The following is a 15,069-nucleotide window of genomic DNA, read 5'->3' on the forward strand; positions in this document are numbered from 1 at the left end:
TTGCTCAGTTTTTATCCTCATGTGGCAGTTGATTTCTCTCAGTTAGCCAGGAGCCCATCTATAATTTTCTCTTAATTTCTCTTTCACAAGATCTTTTACTACTCTGGTCCTTCAACTACATCTCTGTTATATCCTTACCAGTGTGTAATTTGAATATCACCATAAATCCATTAGATGAATCACGAAGTGACCATACATTTATCCCTACTTTGTTGAGGGTTTGCTGAGAAGTTATTGTTTGAACAGAAGTCTACCTTTATATTTCTACATGCTCTTATCAATAGAAAGAGCTTCCTTGGGCTCATAGTTTTCAACATATTTTACCTTAATAAGGGGACTAACTTTAAATAAAGGGTCATAGTCTGGGTTACTTTTTGGTATTTGGTATTTCATTGTTGTCAAAATGTAAAGCTGTTTGGTAAGTTGGTACTTATCTGTAGGAAACATACCTGTAAAAACTGGCATTTTTGTCAAACAAAAACTGCCTTGAAAATTAAGACTTTTGTTCACAAGCCCCATTGTAATTTGTGTTGCAGTAATTCTTTTAAATCATTTTCAGTAATGTCTTGCCAGCTACAGGTATGTAGCCCAGACCTGTTTTGGGATATCTGTGGTAGTATTAAAGCTCTGTCATGTATATGAATTTGTTTGTTCTGCTACTAAAGTATCTCTGCAAGGAAAACTTTTCAAATGTTATAACTGGTGTAAGTATTATATCAAAGTTTACACATGGTTTGTTCTGATTTCTAAATTGTTGAATGTTTGTCAAATTTATTATTATTTCAGAGCTTCAAATAAATGTGAGTAAAATGTTTTGGTTTCTCTTTTTATTAGTTCAGATTTATTTTTGTAAGAAAAGTACAAGCAATTTATAAAAATATGTTTTAGAATAGCAATTAGTGCAATAAAGAACTGACGCGAGAAACATGTGTACGCGCGCGGATTGTCTGCTGCCGCCTCACTGTCCGCCACTGCAAATACCTCCGGTCAACAGGTGTCAAGCACCGAGATTTTTCGTCGCCCACAATGGGTTAAGTATTAGAAACTCAAACACTTGAGGTTTTATTTTATAACAGACAGGTAGTATATATGAAAAAATAATTTAATATCTGAAATACACTGGTATTGTAGTATGTCAAAAAAAATCAAGTCAGTAAGTTTAAAATTGCAAATTAGAGTTTTATATAATGACACCGTAGATAGCACATAACGTAGCTATATGGTAGGAAGAGTTGACTCAACTGAATCCTGAGTCCAGCTCCAGTTCACCTTCTTTTTATTGCGGCTTCTGGTATCTGAGAGGGTTTTTCATAAGAATTTGCCACAAATTCAGGAAATGTTAGTAAACATTAAAACAAGCAAGATGATTAATGAACATATCCTATCTCCCTGTGTTTATAGAATGTATAGTCAAATTTCAAAAACGGTTAATTGCAAATATTTTTGTACTTGCAGTTATGGTAAGCTAATCAAAGAGATATTAACAAAAAATAAAGTAAACATTATCACTTTCTGTATAAAAATTATATCATTCAAAAGTTGTCAAAATAATATCTTAAAACTGTTATTCCTACTGACTTTTGTAAGAATAATTTTTTGTTGAAAATTTAATAACAAACCCAACATTATCCTGTTTGTTTTAAATTGAGGGTATTTATTTTCCCTATTTCAGATTCATTAGAGGTGTTCAGATCCTTAGTCTGGCAGGTCTAACAATATTATATTCTTTATATCTGCCTCAATGCCTTTTTCATTCTTGAAATTAACATCAATTTTATAAAAAGATACCAATGTTATATCAGTTATAAATTAAACAGAAGAAACTGTATTCCATTGTTTAAAAGAAAATCTAATATTTTATTCAACAAGAAAATAATTGATCTCAGGATGAAAGAAATGTCCTGTGTTTTCTCTGTGATCAATGTTTTTGTTTGACCACACCAGTGGATACCCTGAATCATTACAGACTGCTGTTTATTATTAAATTACATTATATAACTGATTTTAATACACAGTGAAATAAGTGTTAAGCAATACTTATGATACTTTCAATAAAATATTTATTGCTAGATAATTTTTGCCTTCTTACAATTAATTAGCGTAACATTAAAACAATATATTAATTAAATTAATTTTAATTTGAAAACACAGCACGCAGCCTGATAGCTAAAACATTTATTTTCCATAAATATAGTGCAGCTCTTTATTTCAGTGGCGTGACCTTAAGTTAAAGGTATCAAAGGTTAAATATTTTGTATTTAATAACCAATTACGGGTAGAAAACAATGTAAGCAGAATGACGACTGAAATCAGATGAAACTAAATTGAAAGTAGAACAATACAACAAGTAGAGCATCTGTCTACCCAATATTTACAATTCACAAAAACAAAGTTTCATAAATACAAATCCTTATTGAGACCACCTAATAATTTTTTACTTAGTTTTTTTCTATCAAAAATTGTTTTAATATGGTAGAGAATAATAACGTTGTGTTAAGGTTATAAAGTCGGGAGTTGTGTATTTAAATGTTTTTATTGTTAGGTTTATAATTTATATTAGTTTTGTACATACAAGATTCACTATTTTTGCCGAGAAATAACATTTTTGACAAAGAATTTAAATAACATTGTCTTATGTTCAACCTAAAGGTTCATGTATGAGTAATATTGAATCTTAAAATAGTTTAAGAGTAATATAGTTTAATTTCAAATAAAACTAGACCAATAACAAAATTGACTTTGGATAACAAATTACAAATGGACTGGATTGATATCTATCCTCTAGGATCTCAGCACTATACTGTATTAGAGTAATGACTTTTTAGAACTATTTGAGTAGAAAATACGTGTTTTTTAGAACTATTTGATTTTTAAAAACTAAATCTAAATAATTGAAATGTAATATATTTTGATTGCTGTTAAAATACAATCGTGTGATAATTTAAATTAAAAAATGTCAAGCCTTCTAGAGAAATTAGTTGTATACTAGTAACATATTTTGATCATAATTATTTGTGCACTTGTTCTGGAATCAACTTATCTTATGGTGCAACAAGAATCAATACCAATCTACCTTACATTTCATATATGCCTCAGAGTATTCAGTTATAACTAGTATTTCAAATACGACTTTGGAATGACAAAAACTACTTAAGGATGTAATCTTTAGACAGTTAGGCCTATTATGCGTAAATTTTTAAATTGGAATCAAGACTAAAATGTTTAATTAAAAAAAGTTTATTTGTTTTATTTTATGAAATCAGTTAAAATATAATTTTATAATCTGTTAGAAGATTGAACTGCATGATTCTCAGAGAATCATTGATTTATACTATTTATGGTAATTGTTGATCTAAAACCTTTACAGACTCGGGAGGAGAGAAAGATGGAAGCTATAATGAAAGCCTTTGAACGAATGGAGAAGGACCAGGCCAGGAAGCAGGAGGCTCAAGCCCGGCAGACCCAGAGGAAGGACTCTACAGAAACTGACTCAAAATCAATTCCTGTTGAATCCAAGGAGAAAGAAAAAGATAAGGATAAAACCAGTGATAAAGAGGAATCCCCAATCAACAACAAAAATTCACAAAGAAAGAGAAAGTAAGTTATCACATAGGCTAACACAATTCATTCATTAAAGCTAGTTTTAATAGTAACACAGTGCCATCTATTCACTATTAGAATGAAACTTTATAATGTATATAAAAATAAATTAAAAGATCCATAAGAGAAAAAAATTTTCTAAAGAAAATACAAAAGAAAGTGGGATAGTCACTAAAATTAGTTACCTTGTGCATTATTAGGCTAGTTAGAAAGTTAGTAAATGCTGCATAATTAATGATAGTTCATAACCTTATGTATACAAGAACACTTAGACCTTTACATAAATGAAAGCACCTGAAGTCCATCAATAAAGTTTCTTGAGTGAAGAGAGCATAACAGTTTTTAACCCTAGAAGTGGCAATCAGAATTTCCCTGTGTGGCAGGCAAATGCTTGCCTTTGTGAAAGTGTTCATTAAATTGTTTATACATTGCACATGATATGCTAAAACCCTAGAGTTTTATGTATTTTTTAAATATGTATATTCATATATTTAGGATGAGGCAGTTTAGAAAACTTTATGATAGTTACTGTTAAAACCAAATAAATAACTAGATTTTCAAATATCAAAATCAGATGACCATAAAAACATTAATCAATCACACACACATACACACACACTTCTAATTAATTACAAAATAGATAACAGTTTTAAAAATGTATTTTTTCTGTACAATAGTTCTTTTTTTAATGCTCATATTTACTATATTAGTATTAATTATGAAATGTTACAAAATTACCAGAAATGTCACTTTTATTTTAACCCTGGAACTGGCAGTCACTTTCTTAATTAAGTCAGCTTATTGCCAGTGGCTACTTCTCCATTTAAGAAGTGGTCACTTATTGTAACAAAGTGGTTTCTTTAAAATTTAATTTAAATCTATATAAACCTAATTTTTTTCTAACTTAATATTCTTATTTTACTTCTCTACCCAAACTAAAACAACCATATGAGTACTATTGAATTAATAATAATCTCCTCATATGGCAAATCATTTTGGGGTATTGTGTACCCATACTTTAAAAATTTTGTACAAAATATGTTTTTACTATAAAACTACATTTGTAATTCATAATTTTTCAAGAGAATGTGGAGATGATTATGGTATAAAAATATCATGCATAAACCGTAAAGCAAATATGAATACACTAAAAAAACTCATTCTTTAAGTGGTGGGACTGTTCCTGGTAAATTGTGATAGTATAATAAATATTGGAATCTGAGATAGCCAATTTACTCTCCATTTTATGAAGTTTGAGAAAACATATATTATGTTTTTCAGGTTTTCTTGAAGAAATAATAAATATATTGTAAATACCACAAATAGTACAAGAAAGGCTAAATTTATAACAATGGTACTATTATGTTAAAAAGTTACCAAAACTATAATTATAACAATAAATGTTTCCAAAGTATACTAAAATTTAGAGAATAATATACACTAAAAAACTATAAATAAACAATGACCAATTTCTACATTGTGATTATTGGTGGGACATACCTAAATTTGGTAATATGGGTACAATTATTTTCGAAAATTAAAAAAGTTAATTTTTATATGGAAATATTTCATTGATTATATAAATCTTACAATAAATAAATATTAATTTCAAATTTTTTCGGAAATATTAATGTAGTTTGGGGTTCCAACAACATAAAGGGAAAGCTAGGTGTCACTGTCTAGGCAAATTAATGACGTCACCATGACATCATTGTTGCTATAACAAAACAAATTTCACCATTGAAATAAGCGATTTGAAATGGTATATGAATAGTGAATAGTGATTGTAGTATGTACAATATGAACTGTCAAAACGGGTGTGTGTAAGATCAATATTATGTTGTTGAATGCTACTCCTGAATTGATTCAGATTTATATTATAATGTAGATTGCCAGTTCCAGAATTAAACTTCTGTATAAAATCTAGAATATTATGTATATTGCTTACAAACAACTTATTTGTAAGTAGGAGATTAAGAGGACAACAAGTTAATATGATTGTTTGAATTGTTATAAATATTAATGTTGGTTATAAACATAAAAATAGTGTGTAAAGTCATATTGTGTTTTCAGCTCCAAAAAAAGCTAATAATAATAAATCTTCATTGAAACGAATATTTGTAATCATTGTCATATGTCACAATACAGCCATAAATAAAGTCAAAACATAACATTAATTTACATTTAAATTACATTCTTATCTTTTAATTATAATCTCCAAACTACAAAATTTGTTGCAAACTAAAATTATATAATTGCTCTAATTATCCGTTTAGATTTTTAGGCCTAAAACAATTTTTATGATTCATTTAGATTATTAATCAACTAAAAATAAAAACTAACAAAGTATTAGGCTATTTCACAATCGCTTTTAGTCTATAATTCATAAATAAATTTTATAATAAATTATATTAATAATAATAATAATATTATTAATAAATTATAAATTTTAGTCAATCCTGGTATAAATAATACCATAATCAATATTATATTTGTGGTAAAAGTAAATATCTATTGAACAATATAATTTCACACTCAAATTACACGTTATAATAAAAGAAAGTGATATATTATGCCAACATGCATGCTAAACAATAAAGAACTAGGACTGACTCAGTAATTCTTGTGTTGGGTAATGCAAACACCAACAAAATGGTTTATTTAGAGACAGCTGTGCCATAATGACTGCTGACCGACAACTATTATAAAGATAGTCAAACGAGAGTATAGATCAGAGGCTTTCATGTAGTATAAATAATATTAAACTGTTTTATATCGGATGTACAAATAAAATAATATTCGTCTATGTATCCGACTGATGAAACTTCACTATTTGTGGACGAATAAAGAAAGTACAATTATGTTTTGTATATAAAAGTAAAGGTTCAGAATCTTGTCTTTTCATTGATATTATATTATATGTTTATATTGAATGTAGTTATGAACATTAAATCATGAGTTCAAGGAGAAAGTACATAACCGTCAGAAAACCGATGGCTACTACGTCGCAAACTATAAAAAATAGTCAGAAATCTGATGAATGCGGTTAACAAGAGAGTTTCGATGGATCTGGTTGTTTTGCAATACCTTTTCAAGTTTTCCTCATCTTCTCAACCAAGAGACATTGACCTCCCTGAGCACTAGATATACATTTGTAATGTTCAATTGGCTTAAATAAATGTTATTAGCCTAAAACTTATTTCTGAAGTTTATAAAGGAATTAATAAATAACAAATGAACTTTTAAAGAAATCTATATATTTGTAAGAAAATTAAACATACAAGTTTGCCATAAAAAAAAACTAGGTGGCTGTGTAAATTCTCTGTAGTGGCAGTGTATTTAAGGCCAACTGTTCATGTATTTTTCTAAAGCAATTACAATGTCAACCAATGCTCCAAATGTAACATATTATTGTTTTAACTAATAAAAAACGGAAAATATGTTGTACATAAACAAAATTAAATTTTCTTTTATAAATCATAAGTTTATGACACACCAAGATCAATGGAAAACATTTTTCTAATAACATTTCATCCTCAGATTCTGTTGTGTACTTCAAGCGCACAAAGAAACAATTCTAATATATACATTTTATCTCAAATGTATTATTGATTACAGATATATATATTTACAAATATGTACAAACACACTTATTTTTAATTTATTGGGAATAGAGAAAAAAACACCATTACATACATGTTCACATATAATGTATTTAATGGCCTAAAACAATTTTTATGATTCATTTAGATTATTAATCAACTAAAAATAAAATATAAGCAGCAGTGGTGCAATATATCTATGTTTACAGTATATACAAGTGTTCACACAGGTTTATCAACTTGCAATTCTCTCAAGTCACTTTTTTTATATATAAGGTTTTCGCCCATTTTATTACAAATTATTAACGAAAACATGTTTTATAAACTGTAATGTGGCTAATGATTAATATCTAGCTGAAATAAACTCCAAACTATGCACTTGGAACAACACAAGAAAATAAACAAATTTACTAACGATGTCAGTCACAGCTGCATGGGCGGACCAGATGTCTGCTGCATAACTGTTCCCTTATATCCATATTGGAATCTAAAAATTGTATAAAAACTTAATAAAACATGTTATTAACCTTTGACCGCTGTAGATTGTGCAGCCGGCTGAGCCAGTTGCGCTGAGTTTTTCTTAGCTGAACTTGCTTAGATGGTGTGGTCCCAGTCGTGGTGCCACGATCATTTCATTTGTCTTTGGTAACCATATATGTTGTATAAAACTATTTTGTTGTTTTTTTTTTTTTTGTTAATTGACAGTAGCGATGATGGTAAGTGTTCTGCTTGTGAGTATACTCGTCTACAGCTGTCAAATGGTTAATGTGAAGTATGATTCTTCTCCTTTATAATTATGAGATTTATCACAATCAATAATGTGCCACAACATAATCAGGGCGGATGTCCAGAGCTACCACTTTTCAATGGCTCACCACACCATATATCTGGTGCCTGCCATTTGTATTTTTGTCAACTTACATAATGTAAACCATATTAAGAGTAACTTATAGCACACAATTTAACATAGTAATAGAGCTTGTTTGCGGACCTAAAAATTGCACTATATTCTCCTTGCACGGAAAGAAGCCGGTTTAGCATACTGCAAAAAATGGTGTTCGGTTGTTATGCAACAAGTTTTGGATCAATAACAGGAGGCCAAGAAAAATAGATAGAGAGCAGCTGTTGTCTGTCATTAGGGGTACACTCCAACACATTTGATCAGCAGTTTTACACATTGTAGTTCAATAATGAAAATGTTGACTATGATATTTTCATCATGTGTGTTGAGTCAGACCAGTGGTGAACTGGTCTTTTATAAACTAGCAGTTATCCGTGGCTTCGCATGCAATTTCATACCATTTGTACATGTATGAGCACTTCAGCTTCGAATTATTTATATTTTGACACAAATGTTTGCTTTCGAAAATGAGCAGCTCAATTGGAATGGCCTCGGCCTCTGCGAGTATGACTGGTTCGGTGATAGTTCGTTAACCACCTGCAATCCAGAGTGCCCCTTTTCTCTGTACGGCCACCATCTTTTGTCTGTAGCACTTCTTGACGTAGAGGTCAGCAAATATTTTTTATCAGTTGGTTCAAAGAGGCGGTATAACTGCCACAAAAGTTATATGTGGGGTTCAAAAGGTGTATTCCAGCCATCAGAATGTGGGAGTGTTTCCCCATTTCACAACAAACAGATCAATCGGTGCTGCCATCTCCAGAATGCAGCTACCTCTAGTGTATGTCACTTGCATTCCCCATTCAACTGTTTTTGAATTAAAATCACTGCGACAAATCAAGTTTCCACCAAGGGTGTGAAGTACATCTTCCAGATTGTCTAGCTTGTCCTGGAAATTAACCACACTTTCATTGGGTACGAAATAGCAGCTGACGATTGACCTTATCTCTAATCACCAAAACAAATTCCTGGCAGGTACATTCATTCATATTAGTAAATTTCAGATTACTTGTAGAACAGATCTGTGTACTTAATCTTTTTTTCTGAGATGATGGATTTATATAGTTACTACGATTAGAGAAAACCGAATTTTCAAGGAATTTTGCAAACTCTAAAAATCAGAAAATTAAAAACTTATTGGATTTTCTAAATTTTGTTGTTTTAATTTCATTTATTCCCTTTTTTGAAAATGCCAAGTTTAAATGTGGAAAATCTGTTAGAACACTATACAACGAAGCATCAAAGCGTGAATCTGGAATACTCTACTACACTTGGGATTGATCATCAGCGGCGAGACTCGGAGGGGCACTAATCGAAGAATAATATTATATTTTGAGTTTATGATTCCAACTATAAATTAGGAACCTTCTCTTTCTTACCAAACTAGTAACCCAGTATGGCTTCGCACACGTCCAGTAAAATTAAATTACATTTTTATATTCAATCATAAACTTTTACCTTCAAGATTCTGATATTGATCAGAATCTTCCCATAAAATCCCAAAGTAATAAAAATGTGATAATCTGGCTAGTAATAACCAATCACCTTATCAATCTTATAAAATTAGATCTATTTATCTAACATTAGAGTATTACTACTAATTACTACAAAATATCTTCATACATAATGTTTTCAGCCGTTTTTTGTCATTGGACAAAACAAATAATTTATTCTTGGAAGATACCTGTGAAAGGACAACATAGTAGTCCATGTGTGAAAGAGCAACATGTAGTTGTGCATGTGAAAAACACTGAACGCTTAAATCTAATCCTGCAACATTGTATGGTATGATGCCTGCTCGGCCAAATAGAGCACAGGCACTGTTTTTTAATCATAAGTCACGCAACCAAAACATGGGTGTAATTCCTATCTACCAAAATATTTGATCAAAATTATTTGCTTAAACAGTAATATGACCTAATGAATTGATATGGATATTTTATTGATCTATTTAGATTCGGAATTGCCAATAAAAATATAAACTTCAAAAGAGAAAATTCTTATTCTGGGTTATTCTTTGAAGATAAATATATGCCACCATGGACTTTTTTGTAGACCTTTTTTAGATGTACAATTCAATAGTACATTATTTTGTTATAAGCCATGAGGTGTCCATATTAACAATGAAAGTGCTCAAAATATCAATTTTTGAATTGTACAAATTATTCTCTACTTTCTATGATTAAAATTTTGATGTATCATACCTAGGAACCTGCCCTAGTTTGTAATGAAGCCGACAGTATTAACAGTGCTGTAGATGGAGCTTATATTGGTTACTGTTAACTTACATTAAAACATAAAACCAATATTTAATACTTTTATTTTTTTTGTGAGGCCTTTCGATAGCGAGGCTATCTTCTTCAGACATATCTTTTGTGATGTTTCTGAAGAAGATAGCCTCGCTATCAAAAGGCCTCGCAAAAAAAATAAAAGTATTAAATATTGGTTTTATGTTTTAATGTAAGTATTAACAGTATCAAAATCTGTTGAGTAGTTAAGAAAAAGTCGATGCACAAACAGACCAACACAAAAAGCGACTTTAATTTATACTATGTATTGAAGTAATAAATACTCAAAGGTGGTTAATACATAGGCAGTGTTGGTGTAGCAAGCCATTTGATTTGAACTATAGCAATGTCAGATGTTGTAGTCTGGACATTAGGATGTTGGTGGTGTGAAGGCCCGACTGGTATTAATTAACATACTATTATTTTTAAATACGGAATAAATTATTAAAAGTATTATTGGCTAACAGAAAGCAACGAACTACATCATTGTTTAATAAAAGTATGATTATGAAGATAGTTAAACTGACTTAAGTGTTTCTTCAGTCTTATGAGAAGTGACAAACCTGTATGCATAAAAACAGGTAAGTAATTATTTCTTACTCAATGCTTGTTGTGTTTAGTATTGATAATCAATACCAATATTTTTATTTAAAGATCCTTAATCCTTTTATTTATTAAATATCAAGTCTCAGATATTTACAGCAGATCCATTATTGTGCTGTCATTTGTCCTTCCCAACAGAGTCATGGCCCATTCAACTTGACCGGGTCATTCTAGTAAACAAGCAACCCGGATCACATTATTCTAAATTTCAGTTAATTTTTTTCACCATTTCCCACCAAATGAATTTATTAGCTACTTTTTTTTATAAAATGTTTAATAATTATAAGAAAATTATTAAAATTGAAACATTAGGCAACTAACATATTAAAATATGCTTCTTAAATGTGGCTTTAATTAATGAATTTTCTTTAATTTTTAATTGTCTGAGTTACTAGATAATTAATTGATCACTGACTGATCCGTTAATTTCGTTCACAGGGATTCAATTACCAATCCGGTCTTTTTGTCATTCACAGGAAAATATGGTGACTGATTCGCAACACACACACAAACGGGAGGTTAATTTTAATAACGGGTCATTTGAAAGGTTGTGGCAGCTAATGAGACCGACTGAATTGGATCATTCATGTGATCCTAACATTACATCACTATTCCCCACATTTGTGGATCCGTAAGGCCAAAACAACAGCTGGGAATGGTTGAGTGGAGGAAATATATTTGGTTATTTATTTCATTTTATTCCACAGTAGTATATTCAGTGATTATTATTAGTAATCAGTTGTGTTGTGATTATCAGTAAGAAAGAGAGTATGTATGTATAGAGAGTATGATAATAAGTGTTAATAATGAAACTACGGGATTGGTTTTCTTGTATCATTAGCCCACCATCTATTGTCTTTTTTATATAACCTAACTTAGCTGCCTAGAATATATGCGAAGAATGTGGATGGATTGTATTTATTTAGCAATTGTTTGGCAAATCAATACTTGAGACATGTATGTTAGGTATGAAATAAAGTAGAATTCCTAAGGGCTATTCATATAACGTATTCAAAATGTTTCAGCTAGAAGATCTGATATCATAACTGCTTTCCGATCCAAAAGATGTCCAAAACAATTGTGTGCAATACTTTGGTTGGAAAACATTGATGTTGCTAAAAGAGCAATTGAAATCTTGAAGTGTCTCAAAAACTATGTGGTCACATTGAATGAAAAAATAAGCAAGTCAGGAATTTTCAAAATAAGGAAATCTGTTTAGAGGATAAAATGCTAATTTAAAAACTGCTTTTTCAAAATAGTAGCTGCAGGTATCTAGTACTTCCTAAAACAGTTTGGACAATAAACCTATGGCTCCTTTCCTACATGTTGATTCAACAATCATTATGCAAAGTCTGGTGACAACATTTGTAAAAGAGGATGTATTGATGTTTATTTAAAAATTACATCCAAAATTGACTTGGAGAGGTTTGATAATCTGATTTGTGGTAAAAATATCTGATTTGACCTGGGCTTGGATACAAGATAAGAATGGAAATTCAAGAGGTAGCTGCAACTCAAATTTAGATTTTGCAAACCCGTGATAGCATTGAAAGTATTGCACAGTAAAAGTAAAAACATCATTGCTGGCTTTGAAATTGACAAGGAATTGATTATTCTGTGTGATCCCTCTGTCTTAACCTTTGGATATACCCAAAGCACGCACTTTTTTTGTCTAGAAAACTTTCTTTTCAACAAGTGGATAACTGGTATACAAGCAGATAAAGTAGAAAGAGAACAAGTATATTTGTGAAAATTCATGTGCAGTAAGAAAACTGAAGGATTATAGGAGAAGGGAAAGGTTAGACATCTTATGGAATCAGAGACTCAGCATGGAGAGAAGAGCATTTTAATGAAATAAAAAAAATCTTTTTGTATCGTCTCATCGAAGTGTAGCTGTGGAAAGAGGCTTCTCAATTAATAAGGAATGTCTGGTGGACAACCTTATCCAGCATTCTTGTTTCTTAAAGACACACGTTTGAAGGAATTCATGAAGAAGGTATGTCTAGTAATAAATTAGTTACTAAGATAACATGTCAATTATCTGTAAATAGTCTTAACTGTCACTTATTATCCTCACAAACTGTTTAAACTATAGCCTAATATTAGTTAATTTGGCTGTTTTAGTAACCAGCTGTTCATTAAGAAATATTGGTCATTTAGTAGATATCTAAGTAAATTATCAGTAAAGTACATTAGCTTTTTTATTTTAGTGCTGAAATTGACTAAAGGAGAAAGTATCAGAAATTTTTGTAAACCATTTTTCAGGAAAAATTATTGTTTTTTTTAATTAGTAGGCATAGTATGTCAATACAAAGTTTAATTATCAAGAAATTTACTCTAAAGTGTTAATATTTTTCAGTAGAAATTTAAAAACTGTATGATTCTATTATAAAGTTCCATATTTTTAAGGTGGAGTTCGAAGTGTCTATTCGGATCACACCACAGATGATTCAGTACACTAGAAATGCTCGAACCAAACACCACGAGGAATTGGACAAAAAGAAAATCAAGAAGGGGAAAAGGGGAGAGCTGTTAGAAGAGAGCTGCTGATAGACTTAATGAATTATCAGTCAAAAAGATTACTTTAGGAAACAAATTTAAAAGTTGAAAGCACTAGAGTAGGACATTAATAATTAACTAAATAATTTACTATTTTGTACTAGTGGCTTTGTTTTTTATTCCTAGTTTACAAACATTGAACATTGTGTCAAATAAATATATAATTTTACTATTTTTGTAAGTACCACTTATTTGGTTTCATGTTTTCAGACACCTAAATATTCTCCAAGCTGAAAAATAATATTAGGCAAATAAACAGGATTCACTGAAAAAGATCGACTAGAAGAACATTTCTGTTTAATAGGTTTTCAGTCAGCAGCAAGAGGAAAGGGAGAGGCAGATCTCAGAGTACACCTCAACCTGTGCTGAGGCCCCGCCGCACCTTGCGACGTAGTCAACCTACTCGTGAGCGAACCCCAGAATCTGGAGAGTCCTCAGACGAGTCACCAGTACGTTCGCCCACCCCGCCACCTCCTAGTGCTCCCTCTTTACATGACCCTGCTGCAGCTGGTCTCCTCGTCGAGTTCTCAAAGGTGTGTCCATCATTGCCAGTTTTCATAAAGGCAATTAACATTTTCTCTAATTTTTTGTAATTAAATAATAGAGCAAAAGTATTAGTGATTTTAAGTGATGAAGCACGTTACATTTCCTCCAGACACATGTGAGTTTGGAAGTTTTGAAGTACAACAGTCTAAGTACAGTCACTATTTATAATTTTTTATGACAATTCAATTTAAATTAATGGTATTGGTTGATATTTTGTTACCAGATACTGTCAAATAATAGTAATGACAGGAAGAAGAATTAGAAAAATAAAAGTAATCATTTTATATATACAGTTAAAAATAGTATCTTGTTAACTGTCAATATTGGGGAGAAGCAACAGTATAAGTAAATTATGTAAATTTTGGTTTATTTATAACATTACCAAATCATTGAAATAATTTCTAGATTCAATATACGTTAAGAACATTTCTTTTATATATTGAACATTAAACAATTAATTTAAGAAACATTAAAAACTGCTTATTTTGTAGAGCTACGAGAGTCCACCGCACAATCAGATCAACACTAGCTCTAGCAGTGGCGAGACACCGCCCACTCCTATGTCCAAGACAGCCTTGCTGGTGGCAGCAGCAGTCGGACCTCTCGCCCCTGGCTTCAAGTTTCCAAAAACTAAGAAGGTAATAACATGAGCGACTTCCTCATAATTTTCTGTTGATTCTTTATTAGTTCTCTAAAACTTCAGTAGCTGAAATAAAGGTCCAATTTATTCCAAGACCAGTAATTATAAAAAATTCTCAAGTTAACTTGTATATTCTAATAAATGATTTCATTTTGCATTTAGTAAGTTTAAAAGTTGTTTGTAGTCTTTGATTGGGAATTCAGATATAAGTGTAGACGGGGCCTTTCTTCTCGAGGACATATCTTTTATATCACAATCGAAGAAAAGCCTATGATATTTATATATTGTCTGCGTGGGATTAAACAAATAGAATAGCAATATGTTTTAACCCTG

General features: G+C 30.6%; 1 protein-coding gene across 6 annotated transcripts in view; it reads left to right on the forward strand.

Moving 5' to 3' along the window:
* The window catches only part of LOC124368006 (inactive histone-lysine N-methyltransferase 2E-like), a 141,096-nt gene that overhangs the window by 84,664 nt on the left and 41,363 nt on the right, over window positions 1–15,069 (forward strand). For all 6 annotated transcript variants that reach the window (XM_046825277.1, XM_046825285.1, XM_046825290.1 and 3 more), the window contains 3 exons: window positions 3,368–3,597; window positions 13,855–14,083; window positions 14,588–14,734. In XM_046825277.1, coding sequence (XP_046681233.1) covers window positions 3,368–3,597; window positions 13,855–14,083; window positions 14,588–14,734 — 606 coding nt within the window. The remainder of the gene's footprint in view (window positions 1–3,367; window positions 3,598–13,854; window positions 14,084–14,587; window positions 14,735–15,069) is intronic.

This window comes from Homalodisca vitripennis, chromosome 1 (assembly GCF_021130785.1).
Source record: "Homalodisca vitripennis isolate AUS2020 chromosome 1, UT_GWSS_2.1, whole genome shotgun sequence".
In the NCBI taxonomy this organism is placed as follows: Eukaryota; Metazoa; Arthropoda; class Insecta; order Hemiptera; family Cicadellidae; genus Homalodisca; species Homalodisca vitripennis.